Source organism: Sycon ciliatum, chromosome 3 (assembly GCF_964019385.1).
Source record: "Sycon ciliatum chromosome 3, ocSycCili1.1, whole genome shotgun sequence".
NCBI lineage: Eukaryota > Metazoa > Porifera > Calcarea > Leucosolenida > Sycettidae > Sycon > Sycon ciliatum.
In genome coordinates this window covers 23,229,315-23,243,019 of record NC_088645.1, presented here as the reverse complement: position 1 = coordinate 23,243,019, position 13,705 = coordinate 23,229,315, and the positions used below count along the sequence as shown (strand labels likewise).

General features: G+C 45.3%; 3 protein-coding genes across 3 annotated transcripts; 2 read left to right on the top strand and 1 right to left on the bottom strand.

The window, feature by feature from the left end:
- Nucleotides 1-2,292: 2,292 nt before the first annotated feature.
- On the top strand, nt 2,293-3,617 carry LOC135812593 (basic phospholipase A2 acanthin-2-like). Its single transcript, XM_065325909.1, has 2 exons — nt 2,293-2,982; nt 3,319-3,617. Exons 1-2 carry the CDS (start codon nt 2,577-2,579, stop codon nt 3,447-3,449), a joined length of 537 nt encoding a protein of 178 aa, XP_065181981.1. The 5' UTR covers nt 2,293-2,576; the 3' UTR covers nt 3,450-3,617.
- A 2,152-nt stretch (nt 3,618-5,769) lies between these two features.
- On the bottom strand, nt 5,770-7,503 carry LOC135811792 (basic phospholipase A2 acanthin-2-like). The gene is made up of 2 exons (XM_065325036.1): nt 6,844-7,503; nt 5,770-6,517 (listed from the first exon to the last, which is right to left on the bottom strand). Exons 1-2 carry the CDS (start codon nt 7,247-7,249, stop codon nt 6,387-6,389), a joined length of 537 nt encoding a protein of 178 aa, XP_065181108.1. The 5' UTR covers nt 7,250-7,503; the 3' UTR covers nt 5,770-6,386.
- Nucleotides 7,504-10,058: 2,555 nt separating this feature from the next.
- On the top strand, nt 10,059-13,060 carry LOC135811791 (basic phospholipase A2 acanthin-2-like). The gene is made up of 2 exons (XM_065325035.1): nt 10,059-10,675; nt 12,113-13,060. The coding sequence occupies exons 1-2, from the start codon at nt 10,270-10,272 to the stop codon at nt 12,241-12,243; spliced, it is 537 nt and encodes a 178-aa protein (XP_065181107.1). The 5' UTR covers nt 10,059-10,269; the 3' UTR covers nt 12,244-13,060.
- The last annotated feature ends 645 nt before the right edge of the window (nt 13,061-13,705 follow it).

Sequence of the window (13,705 nt, the reverse complement as noted above, 5' to 3'; positions counted from 1 at the left end):
TATGGTGTGGTCGTCATCCCAGCAGAGGCCGTTCAACATTTTCTTCAGACTTCGTAACTCACACTTCCTGTGAATCCACACAGGCGGGTGGGACGCAGCCCTCACTGTAACCCACACACTTCACGTACAAACTAGCACGCGGGGACAAGGAAAAATAATATTTTACCTAGCATGCCTGCAAACGACGCAGAACACACTATTATTGATGCAGCCAGCCTACAAATCATGCAAGCGGCATTGATGGAGAAATGATGAGCGTGCTCGGCGACGCAAATAGGAAGCCCTGCGTCCACGAAAAACACGTTACAAACCATTAAATTTTTAATAGCAAGAAAGAGATACAGCACCTCAATCTTGCCACAACGCTTGAATAATGTAAACACGATATAGACCGTGCTCTAGGCATTGGCGGATTCTGCTCGAAAAGGTGGCAGATGCTGCTCGAAAAGCAGTGAAATTGGCAGAGCCATACAAACCTTATGGCGGGCAATTCCTCGAATTCTGCTCCATTTCTTTATCCACATACCAATCATGCATGAAATTTCCCAGAAAAAGTACCGAATTCTGCCAATTTTTCTGCCGGCATTATCCGCATAATATGTCTACAGTGCTCTCATGCTTGACACGATCAAAACAAACACTTCTCAGTATTAGGATGGCAATAAACAGAATTAGCTGAAGCGTCATGTTGTTACGAAGGTTTTATTGAGATGTCACGACGCTTCAGCTGATTCTGCTTATTGGCAAATGCCCTCCCTCGAGATCCCTGCGCTCAGTATTTAAAGGGGGAAGTTCACCCTAACATGAACTTCACAACCCGTAGCGAAATGCACACTGATTCCAATGGTGAAAGTCTACATTGTAAGGCTGATCGGAGCAGCCGTTCCCAAATTACATTGTATACCAGCTTGAAGTTTGCACTAAATTTGGTGACATCATGATGATGACGTCATAAACTTGCCCAGACTAGACCAGGCCGGATTTATGACGTCAGAGAGACAGACTTTGTATGGGACTATTTTGTGTTTGTATTCTTTATTTTACTTCGCAAAGTCAAATATGATCGTTGCCCAATACCGTAGTTACATGTATGCTAGCGAAGGGTGGGGATAGGGAAATTTCAATATTCGGTTCTCCACTGTCCCAAAGAAGTCGGATCTTTTCAACCTTCGGTATGGGATATACATGTATGGCACTCTACCGGTATCCCGACTGGAAACATTCTACTTGAGTAGTATGAAATTCATTTTTGTAGAGGAACACGAAAGAAATTGGGTTTTCCCCATCTACTCCCATACAAAGTCTATGTCTCAGACGGAATGAAATAGGGAAAGTCATACAATAATGCTGCAGCCATAGCATTGCATGTACATGTATCTTCTGATGGAACAAAATGACAAGAACCTGTCATCACCCTACGATCTATTCTGCTGTTGATATGCTTAGCTGGCAGAGACTACCCCACTGAGCCGACCACATCAAAGGGCATAGCCACTTCTACCCCCTCCCCCCCCCCCCCTCCCGTCAAGTGCCCAGACAAAGTAGGCATATGGGGATAATACCGACAGAAAAATTGGCAGAACTCGGTACTTTTCTGGTAAGTTTCATGCCTGTTTGGTATGTGGATAAAGAAATGGAGCAGAATTCGAGGAATTGCCCGCCATAAGGTTTGTATGGTTCTCACTGCTTTTCGAGCAGAATCGGTCACCTTTTCGAGCATTTATCCGCACACCCCAACCAGACAGTGAATGCCGTGGTTGACAGTTTATCATAATCTATGTAGACGACGTGTGCGCGTCACGCGATCACGACACAAGACAGAGAGCATGGTGCTTTGTCAGTCTGTACACCTGTGTTTACATGTACATGACATTATAGTCATGTGCATTGTACATAACACAAAGTATTAGTTGTTTGATACTGTACTAGATAGCATTAATCAAATTTTGGACAATTCTCCTGTCGCAGCCCACTGCCCCCTATCCTTTTGTGACAGATACTGCTTTTCCAGCAGAATCTGTCACCTTTTCGAGCATTATCCGCACACCCGCACCAGACAGTGAATGCCATGGTTGACAGTTTATGTGGACGACGTGTGCGCGTCACGCGATCACGACACAAGACAGAGAGCATTGTGCTGTGTCAGTCAGTACACTAGGCTGTGTTTACATAGTCATGTACATGTATAGTCATGTACAATGTACATAATACAATGTTTGTTTGATACTAGATAGCACTAATCATTTGGACAATTCTCCTGTCGCGACCCACTGCCCCTATCCTTTTGTGCTAAACCTGACCTACATGTACAATGTAGCTTGCCGACCTTACATTTCCTCGCCCATTTCCCTATAAAAGCGAGTCGTGATCCGTGGTTCTATAGTTCCACTTGTTTTCTTTTTTTCTGAGAATTGCCTGGTAAGCACAGCGAGAGAATCATTGCTTCATTCCGTGCTACGAGCGTCTGTTCTCTCTCTCACGTATTATAAGCGGTTCTCTTCTCTCAGTATTCCATCACCTATCCCCTCCCTTACTCCTCACCCATCATCTGAGTTCGGCTGTTGCATAACATAACCATGGCAATCCGTACTGGAGTGTTCGTTCTCTGTATGCTGGTAGCTGCCATGTTCTGCACTGGCGACGTATCCGGTTCATCCGTAGCAGCGGGATCTTCGGCCGTGGAGGTCAAAAGCCGCAGCAAGCGTTCTCTGCTCAATTTCGGTGGTATGATCTCGTGTGTGATACCCCAAGCTGGTAACGCCCTCACTGCGGCGATACGCTATACGAACTACGGATGCTGGTGTGGAGTGGGTGGTTCCGGGTCAGTTGCGGACGAGATCGACGAGTGCTGCAAAGTGCACGATGCCTGCTATGACGAAGCCATTGCCAGCGGATGCTCTAATCCCAAGTTCGACCATTACCACTGGAACTGCGATGGTGGAGACCCGTCCTGTCGCAGCACGTGGTGGCAAGAACTCTTCGGTGAGTCGTCATAAGAACTACAGTGTAGGTGATCTGTACTACAGTACGTGCGGAAACAAAACAAAAATTATGCAAGTTCTTGAGACATAACCAGGCCTTGAACGTTTTTATTGTTTGAGCGGTTTTAAGGGGTCCGACTGCAGGGCAAGCAAGTATCGAGAGCCTGTTTTGAGGACTCCAGAGCAAGCTGTTGTAAGGACAATTCTATGGTGTACAACATGCGCTTGTCTAGCCCTCATGGCTGCATATTGTAGGAGGAATGACGAAGCGTCCCTGACTATTCTTTCTGTCTGTGGGTGCGTGTGTGTTTGGACTCATTGTGTGGCCTGATCTTAGGTGGTAGCAACAACCGCTGCGAGAAGAAGATCTGCAAGTGTGATCGGCACGCTGTGGCTTGTTTTAACAGGCACAACAGTGTCTACGACTCCGGTAACATTGCTTACATTGATCGCAGCCACTGCAACTGAGGGTTTACCGGGTGTTAGCGGCCGTCGTGAGTTCCCTTCGGGAACGGACCCGATAATTTACTTTACTTACTTACTGCAACTGAAGTTTCCAACCGTGAAGGCAATCATCTACATCTATACATTGCTGCACTGTCGCTACTCAGATGATAACATAACACTCTATTACTATTTACAGGGTACGGCTGGCCTTAACTAAATTAAGGCAAGGTAGTCTCCGTACCATTGTGTTTCATTATTCTTTTCGAGCTGGGTATGTGAATGTAGTAAAAAGAAAAGAAAAAAAGGAGCGGCAGTGATGGTCAAGTGCCTTGAGGTGTTTCAGCTATAGCACTTCAAACATGTCAGAAGCAATTCAGTTTGCACCTGAAATACATGTACATGTACATGTGCGAGTACATTTTTCTCAAGGTTTGGAGACTCCACTGTAGCCAATACTTGAATCCATACATCCTGTACACACACCTTGTACACACTCTCTCTAACGGTCTCTAGGCTACACTGCAATTGATATACATAAGATTAAATTTTCGGGCAAGGCCCATCCATCATCAGGACTATTCCTGATGATGGGCCTTGCCCGAAAATTTGATCTAATGTATATCAATTGCAGTGTAGCCTAGAGACCGTTAGAGAGAGTGTGTACAAGGTGTGTGTACAGGATGTATGGATTGTGCGAGTACATGTGCATGTTAATCAAAATAATAATTATTACTATTACGAAATAGAGGTTGCGACTTCGGTGATGATTATGTTTAGGAATGGGTTTGCTCCCACACTGGAGCTCGCGCTATTCCGCCGACGACTTGACACTTGACTGACTCACGACTGCCATCCAGAGCACACGAGAAGTCCATCGAACCTTCGACTCGGCAAACCTGCAAGAAAGCACCACTCCCTGCTCAATACACAGTGTTTTGGGGAATTCACCCCTCATCAGTTGAGCTTGAGTAGGCTGAGGAAGATTGTGCCCGAAGAGCACCACTTATATAGTGCTCTCCAGGCACAAACATCACCAGGGATACAAACTTACAGAGACACTCCGTTTCCAGCGCGACAAACACCTCGTGAACACCAGATATCAGCGTGAGTCAGAACATACCTTCGCAGAGCTGTTGGTGTTGGTGCGCCTTTCAGCTCTTCTCCGATAATTTCCGCGGGCTGTGCTGCCATATCAGCAGCAGGCTTGCTGGCTGCATTTGGTGGCATATGATTTTGCAATTAACCCAGTGTATTGACTCTGCAAGGGTATTCCCTGGTACTTTTGTCACTCAGATGTGGATGCGAACGCAATCACATCATGATACACTCTCTGCGAGAAGTTGTTCAGGTTTTGCCAATGCTTTAGAGTCTCGCAGCCAACTCGCAAGGGAGAAAATTTGCTAGGTTGAAACGGCATTTAGGCGGATAGAAATATTATGAGAAGCCCAGTGCATGTATAATTTCTCCCAGGGAGTACTAAAAAAACTGGTTTTAGTACTCCCTGGTTTCTCCCCTTGGTGTACCTGTGCAGCAAGCTATTCCGATATGCACCACAACTAGCTCGGACAATCGACTCGTCATGATCAGCCATGATGATGCTCCTCTCAGTCCTAACCCCTGCAATTGCTAATACTTAATAGTCTCATAGTTTCTCCTGCACACTCTCTGATGCCTTCCCTTCTTTTTGGTGCGTGTTTTTGGCCGTGATGCCCAGACCTCAGATCGGCTGAGCCACCAATGCCCCACCATCACTGCTGCGTCTCGGTGCAGCCCCTGCTCAATAGTTGTCACATTCGTCCTAGTCTCAGTACCATTGTCTTTCTTTTCCATTTTCGAATTTTTTTGGGAATATGAACATAGTTTAAAAAATCATCGTTCATCAGTTCACGTGTCTTCACAACGTCACCGGCGCAAGGAATTCGTGGGCAGTATTAGTATTAGTACAGTGAAACCTCGTTAGGAAGAACACTGATAGGACACATGTTTGCTTAAAAAGAACTAGTATTCGTAACTCCATTGGATAAATCACTGTGTATTCACTGGGTATACCATACGGATAAGAAAAACTCCCGTTATTGCGAACAAATATCATTGATCCCTTGGTGTTCGTCCTAAACTAAAGAGGTTTGACTGTACTTTCATTACACTTGAAGTACAAGTAAACTCCAATCAAAATCAACGCCTTGTGAATGTCTACGCGTGCATCAATGCAAGCACATACATGTACATGTACATACGCCAGCAATTGAGGCCATATCATAATTGTTATGTACTGTTATTGGGTTATTGTGTACAGGATGCACATGTATTGAACGTTTTCGTTTAATCCTTCTCAAAATACTACGTGGCATGGTTGAATTGAATTCTCCGGTGGTCTGCAACTGTAAAATTAAAAAAGGAAGATCAGAAATACAACACTCTGATAATGAACAATGAATAATCAGCGTGTAAGTACTAGAAGAGGTCGTGAGCGAATCTGAGGGATTTGGCATCAAGATTGGCGTGGTATTTCTCAGGAAGAGTGCGATGCATGTGTGATGCAAAGCGAATCAATTTTGCAGACCATGAATATGTACATGTACATGTACAATGTTTGTAGAAAAGCGGGTGATCAACTCCCAATACCACTGATGATGGATGCGAAATAAAATTGACGAATGACACAGTTGAATTTGTTGATTAAAATGGCGTAAACATGCATAATATTTAATATGTATTCGCACATGTACAATGTACTTCATGTGCAAGCTGAATTGCTTCTGACGGTTTGAAGTGCTATAGCCGAAACACCTCAAGGCACTTGATCATCACTGCGGCGGAGGATTAAAGCCAGGCTCCTTGCCTTGACTCGAGTTAAGGCCAGCCATACCATGTTTAAACATAATTCAGCGTTACGCTATAATCTGAGCAGACACAGTGCAGCAATGCATGGGTGCGTTTCCTTCACGGTTGGTAACTTCAGTTGCAGTGGCTGCGATCAATGTAAGCGATGTTGCTGGAGTCGTACACGCTGTTGTGCTTGTTGAAACAATCCACTGCTACGCGATCACAATTGCAGATCTTCTTCTCACAGCTGTTGTTACCGCCACCTAAGATCAGGCCACAAAATGAATCCAAAAACACGCGCACCCACAGACAGAACGAATAGTCAGAGACGCTTCGTCACAACTTCCTCCCCGAATACGCAGCCATGAGGGCTAGACAAGCAGCCGTTCTACACCATAGAATTGTCCTTACAACAGTTTGCTCTGGAGTCAACAAAGTGGTCTCTCGCTACTTGCCCCGTAAGGCTGTAGTCGGACCGCTTAAAACCACTCGAACAATAAAAACGTAGAAGTCCTCATATGTCACAAGAACAAATTACTTGCATAATCTTTTGTTTTGTCTCCGCACGTACAGATCACCTAGGACTCACCGAAGAGTTTTTGCCACCACGTGCTGCGACAGGACGGGTCTCCACCATCGCAGTTCCAGTGGTAATTGTCGAACTTCGGATTAGAGCATCCGCTGGCAATGGCGTCGTCATAGCAAGCATCGTGCACTTTGCAGCACGCGTCGATCTCGTCAGCAACTGGCCCCGCACCGCCCACTCCACACCAGCATCCGTAGTTCGTATAGCGTATCGCCGCAGTGACGGCGTTACCAGCTTGGGGTATCACGCACGAGATCATACCGCCGAAATTGAGCAGAGAACGCTTACTGCGACTTTTGACCTCCACCGCTGAAGATCCCGCTGCTACGGATGAACCGGATACGTAGCCGGTGCAGAACATGGCAGCTACCAGCATACAGAGAACGAACACTCCAGAACGGATTGCCATGGTTATGTTATGCAACGGCCGAAGTCAGATGATGGATGAGGAGCAAGGGAGTGAATAGTAGATGGAACACTGAGGGAAGAGAACCGCTTCTAATACGTGAGAGGGAGAGAGAGAACAGAAAGTCGTAGCACGGAAAGAAGCAATGATTCTCTCGCTGTGCTTGCCAGGCAATTCTCCGGCAAATAGAAAACAAGTGGAACTATAGAACCACGGATCACGACTTGCTCTTATAGGAAAATGGTCCAGGAAATTTGAGGGCGGCAATCTTGACTAGGTGTTCTGGGATAGCACAAAAAGATAGGGGCAGTGGGCTGTGACAGGAGAAGTGTCCAAATGATTAGTGCTATCAAATTAATATCAAACAAACATTGTGTACAATGTAAACATAGACTGACACAGCACAATGCTCTCTTGTGTCGTGATGCGCACACGTCATCCACATACACTGTCAACAACGACATTCACTGTCTCACTGTCTGGCCACTTGACGGGGGAGTAGAAGTGGGCCCCGGAGTGCTGTCAAACTTTCCCTACAACTGTGCATTCTAATGTCCATAGTTCGTGTGGTGGGATGCTGACGTGAGCGAGCGACTTGGCGACCAATTCAAATTATTGTGAGGAAGTTTGAAAGACGGTCACGGTAAGCCAAGGATTGGTAGCCACATGTAGATGTAGAATGTAGATTCACATCGTGTGCGACCACAGCCGATCTAATCAGGCAACACAGCTAGTGGAACTATTAGAAGAGAAGAATAACACACCAACACCTGCAGCCCAGAGCAAGTGTGAGCCCAACCACAATGCATACAGTGCATTTACGTCGCTAACCGAGAACATGAACACTGAAATCACAGGATTGGCTCGTACTTTCAATGTTGTCGTCATAATTACCGTTATGGGCCTCTCGTCCTTGAAACAACCAATACGAACACAACTCGGTACGCCTTTCATCACTAGTACTGTACTGCAAAGAAAGCAGACGGCATGCAGTGTATCAATTGACGCCGTCGCACTACATCATAATTATCAGGATCGTATCGAGTATTCGATTACAACATGTTCATCACATTCAAGATTGTTGGCATGATTCGAGAAAGAGAACTGTCCGGAACGCCAATGGCAATGGTGTGGTTGTTGCGTGTATGGACCTTCTATGGAGAAACAAGTGAGTGCATGACGTAGCTGTTAGTTACTTGTGCATTGTACACGTACACGTGGAAATGAACAACAGTGGGAGCACTCTGACTTGTTTGATGCACCGGGTCGGTTTAATTTGAAATTTTGTCACGTGTATTAGACTTCATTGCGATCGGCTCGGCCAGTAACTCTGCGCTCCACTGACGAGACCTAATAAGGTCGAAACGACTACTTGTACTTGTAGCTGTCCGGCGATTGAGTAAATGAACGCTATACGGAATTCAGAATGTGTTGCATGAATGGATAATAATATTATTTTGTTTGTCTGTTTGAAGTTTTATTTTACATCGCAAACCAAACGGGCATTGATGCATAATATCAACTAATACATCTACTACTAGTATGTACAATAAAACAATGTCGGAGTGCCCGCTGCCACTACCATTAACTAATTACTTACCACCCATGAGGGCCATGAGGGCGCACGGTCAAACATTGTCGAAGTGCCCGCGGCCCCTACCATTAAACTATTACTTACCACCCCGGATGATGAGAGTGCACGATCATCATCGACAACAATAACAACTGAGAAGTAAGTCTGAGGTATCTTGCAGCTTCATCCGTAGAGAGTAGTTGGGTGGACACACCCATTCCCAAAAGCACTGCAAATCGAACCAATTCCCTTACGTACGACAAAAACCACACAACAGTAAAATTGTCAGTTGTGCCGGGCAGTACATAGAGCGTCGTCTTCTGCATACTGATGTAGTATGCACGAGCATGTGCAGAATCTTCTCCACTCAGGACAGGTCGTGTTGTGATTGCGTAGTGACAGAGTTGGTGGAGGTGCAGTTGTACTATTTAATTACTACATGATTGTTAGCGAGTCGTGAGAGAACTCCAACTCGTTCCAATAACGTTACGTTACTCCCACCATGGTCATGACTCAACTGTGTACTGGCAGTGGGGCCTACACAAGTACAATGACTTATTTAAGTAACAGTTAGTTGTACTGGCCAGGCCATGTGCCAGTACAGTAGTCGGATTGCTGCTACAGTATTGGTTTACCTGCCCACCAACCTGGCCTGGCCACTATTACTATTACTATTAGTACTAGATTTACCTGATTCAGTCCGGACTATGAGTATGAAAGCAATACATGCGTGGTGCTGCTGCATACGCAATTACAGATTACCCAATCACGTTTGCGAAGCTCCTTTCTATCATGTAGAAATAATTGACCGTGGCAGTCCGTCAGAATACCTCGACAGGATTGTCACTGTACACGACAAGTCGAGAGCTCACGTCAGCGTCTCACAAGGAAAGCAGAAACGCGCAGCGTTGGCGAGCTCTCTTGGCAGCACTCAATCACTGCCCACTTCAACCCACCAGTCAAACGACGTAAACAGCGGCTTTGATGAATGGGCCTGATGACAGTTTATTATGCATAATGTACATGTGCAGGACGTCGTGTGCTGCACAACTACATGATGATTGGACAGCTGTACTTGGCCAATCAAGAACTTGAAATCACTGAAGACTTGGACATGCCCCCCGGCCCCGTTCTCCGAGTGCCTACGCATAATGGTCAAACAACTCATGATCGCTGTGAGCATTGTAAATTCTTCAACAAAAAAATTTCCTATAAAAGAAGATCATAATAGCTGAGGGAGCTTTAGTTCAGCCTGTTTTCGATTTGTCCTAGGGTTGCTCTGGAATCACAGCGAGTGGCTCAGTGATAACGGTACATTGTCCTAGTACTGCTGAATTTACATCCGTAGAACCTTCTCATTTTACTAGTACCTAATTTCGAGGCCGTTCTCTCGTCTAGTCTGTCACCTTCCGTGCTCCTCACGCGGTATCATCCCTTGCATAACATAACCATGGCAAAGCGTACTGGAGTGTTCGTTCTCTGTATGCTGGTAGCTGCCATGTTCTGCACTGGCGACGTGTCCGGTTCATCCGTAGCAGCGGGATCTTCGGCCATGGAGGTCAAAAGCCGCAGCAAGCGTTCACTGCTCAATTTCGGTGGTATGATCTCGTGCGTGATACCCCAAGCTGGTAACGCCATCACTGCGGCGATACGCTATACGAACTACGGATGCTGGTGTGGAGTGGGTGGTTCCGGGCCAGTTGCTGACGAGATCGACGAGTGCTGCAAAGTGCACGATGCCTGCTATGACGAAGCCATTGCCAGCGGATGCTCTGATCCCAAGTTCGACAATTACCACTGGAACTGCGATGGCGGAGACCCGTCCTGTCGCAGCACGTGGTGGCAAGAACTCTTCGGTGAGTCGTCAGTGTGATCTGAATGTTGCAGTGTGTGCGGAGAACAGTGAACAGACTAGATCATGCGCCCATATATGGGCCATGTATATGTATTATACGCGTAGTATCAAGAGTCCATAACCCAAGAGTATGCAACTGTGATCTCTTTTCTATGGGCCAGATGCGCGGCGCGCTGCCCTCATTACATCATTCAGCTGCAGTCCGCGCACTGCGGAAAATCAAACACCGCACTTTCCCTCCAGTTTGAAATGAACTTTCGTACGGAACTGGAGTTCACGCGCCAGAATTCAGAGATTGTGTAGGTACTGGAACGAATCGAGCAAAAACGGATGGGCTCGTGCGAGAAATTGAGAGTTTGAATGCATGCTTTCAGAGCGTGATGAAGGCAAGGTACGTAATGAAGGCAGCGCGCCACGCATGCACCCATAATCACAGTTGCATACTCTTGGGTTATGGACTCTTGGTAGTATGTATGTATGTATACTTTATTTGAATTCGCAAATCCAAACGAGCACAAATGCTCAATGACAAGGCAGCGAATATGTTATTATGTTACAGGGAAGGAGGGTTGGGGAGAAAATAAGGAGAAAAAAGAGAGAATGGTAGATATCTCAATGAAGAGCAAAGCGTTATCAAACTACAAGTAAGCCAGCGAACGATAAGTCGATAGTTCTGTAACCCGCCTAATAAACTGTATAGAACTTCTCGAAGCATATGCATGAGCATGGTAATGACTCATAACCTCTTGTGCTACTACTTTGAAACGCCTTTTGTGGTGTACATGTACTAGTATCCTAAAAATTAGTAAGAACAGTTCATATCAGGTGCTTTGTCAGCAACACATCTACATGCATTATTATACGCATTTCCGCGGCAGCGTCCACCAAGCAGTTATGCTTGATCCACAAGTTCGCTTATGCTGGACATTGGAACAGAGCAGATGTATATGTAGTTATCTCCTAGAGAATGGGGCTCTACAAACCAATGATCAAAGTTAATGCTTCAGTAACATGGAGTAACATGGAGCGTCATAAAATTGGTGTCATTGGGAAAAACGTCATCATTATTGTCTCTTCATATAGCATCATGGTCAATGGGTGGCCAGATAATAATAATTATACATCTACATGTACATGTACATTGAGAAAAGTAATGTGTAAAGAATGGATGCTGTAGAGGTTGCGAATCCTGCGAAAAGACAAGCAAACATTGTCATCCTGAAGTAATTATACCGTGATATTGCCAAACTGATAATGTCATTACCGTGTTGCTATGGGAGACCGATCTAATAAGGACTTACCAAAGTCTATGTAACTGATTTTTGCTTGCTATTGTAACCAATTATTGAATATTCTGACTATTCCGTCTGTGTGTGTGTGTGTGTGTCTGTGTATGTGTCTATCCTGTACATGTTATGTGTCCGTGCCATACATGTAGGTGGCGGTAACAACAGCTGTGAGAAGAAGATCTGCAATTGTGATCGCGTAGCAGTGGATTGTTTCCACAGGCACAACAGTGTGTACGACTCCAGCAACATCGCTTACATTGATCGAAGCCACTGCAAATGAGGTTTCAAACATTTCGTTTCAACCAAATGTAAATGGGAACAGCACTATCATCCTTTTACAGCCTCCAAAGTAAAGCAAAATGCTACTCAGCCTGCACCTGAAGTGTGATAATAGCACTCATATTCATTTTCATTCGTTTTCTTTTGCATCAGTAGTATCACGTGGCTTGTAATAGATTCGTCACTCGTGATTCCACAGTCCATACAGATCATTGTCAACAGAACTACATGTACATGAGTTTTCATTTGTACACTCCACTTATTCTACCCGAATATAGTTTTTTAGACCTAACCCGTTGTATGAATTCTTCAATAGTGAGGTCATTATTTCCGCCCCGCGTGCCCGCACTGGATACACAGTGGAAATCATTTTAGTGTTAAAGAAACGTTCAACACCAGAACAGTCGACAACATTCCAGGTTGTTGTTGCTCCGAGTGTTCGGCAGATACGTCAGTCAGGGGACCACGCCTGGGTGCTTCCCAGGGCCTAGGGGCCCAGCACCACCGGCCAGCTACCGCTAACCTCTCATCCACGACGTATACAATCATGATACACAAAGGTCAAAAAGAATGGTTCCACCAATAATTATTATATAATTATACATGTGCATACATGTATGTTGTAACGCTATAGGGAAGGCCTCTTTTACGGGCAAATCACAGCACAATCATCACCATGTATCAGTACAGTGAATAGTTGAACCCAACACGAATGAAAAATGTGAAATGGAATAAAACAAAACATTGTAACGCTGCGTTTCATGCACGTAGCTAAATGCTAAGGCAATCATCAGACAACTAATGCTTTTGTCGCGGGATAGCTTGTTCCTATTGTGGGGGATACGCATGGGCATGTAGAGGAGGTGTGAGTTATCAATGCAGGGCATGCATGGGAAGAGCGAGTGATAAGAATAGATGATATGCCAAATAGGCGCTCGAAAAGTTGAGAGGGCATGCGATTGATGCGCCCAGCCTAAGCTTGTCAAGTGCACATCACTGGGTGGGCATGTGCAGTAGGCGCGAACTATGCACGATCATGATACATGTACGCAGGGGTAGCCTACGCGAAGTACACGTACCAATTCTCTCCCTTTCTTGTATTGGCTATTTATTACTATGTGCCATGAAGTGGAGACGATAAATAAATAAATAAATAGATAAAATTCAATGCACTTGAAAACACCGCCATTCCGGCAACAGGCTCTCAGCTGCACCAAATAAATAACTTTGCCAATATTTCGCCCATTGGGCATCATCAGGGCATTGAGGAAGGGGAGGCCAAATTACGAAATATAAAGACGAATCTGGCAGATGAATGTTCTAGAACTAACACATCGTGGTGACACAATTGGCAAGGCCAGCAAACTAAACAATCATCACTTGTAAGGTGAATGAAGTTGAAGACACCACCACTGCAGCTGTACTTATGGTTGATAATAATTATGGTGGTAAAGACACACCTG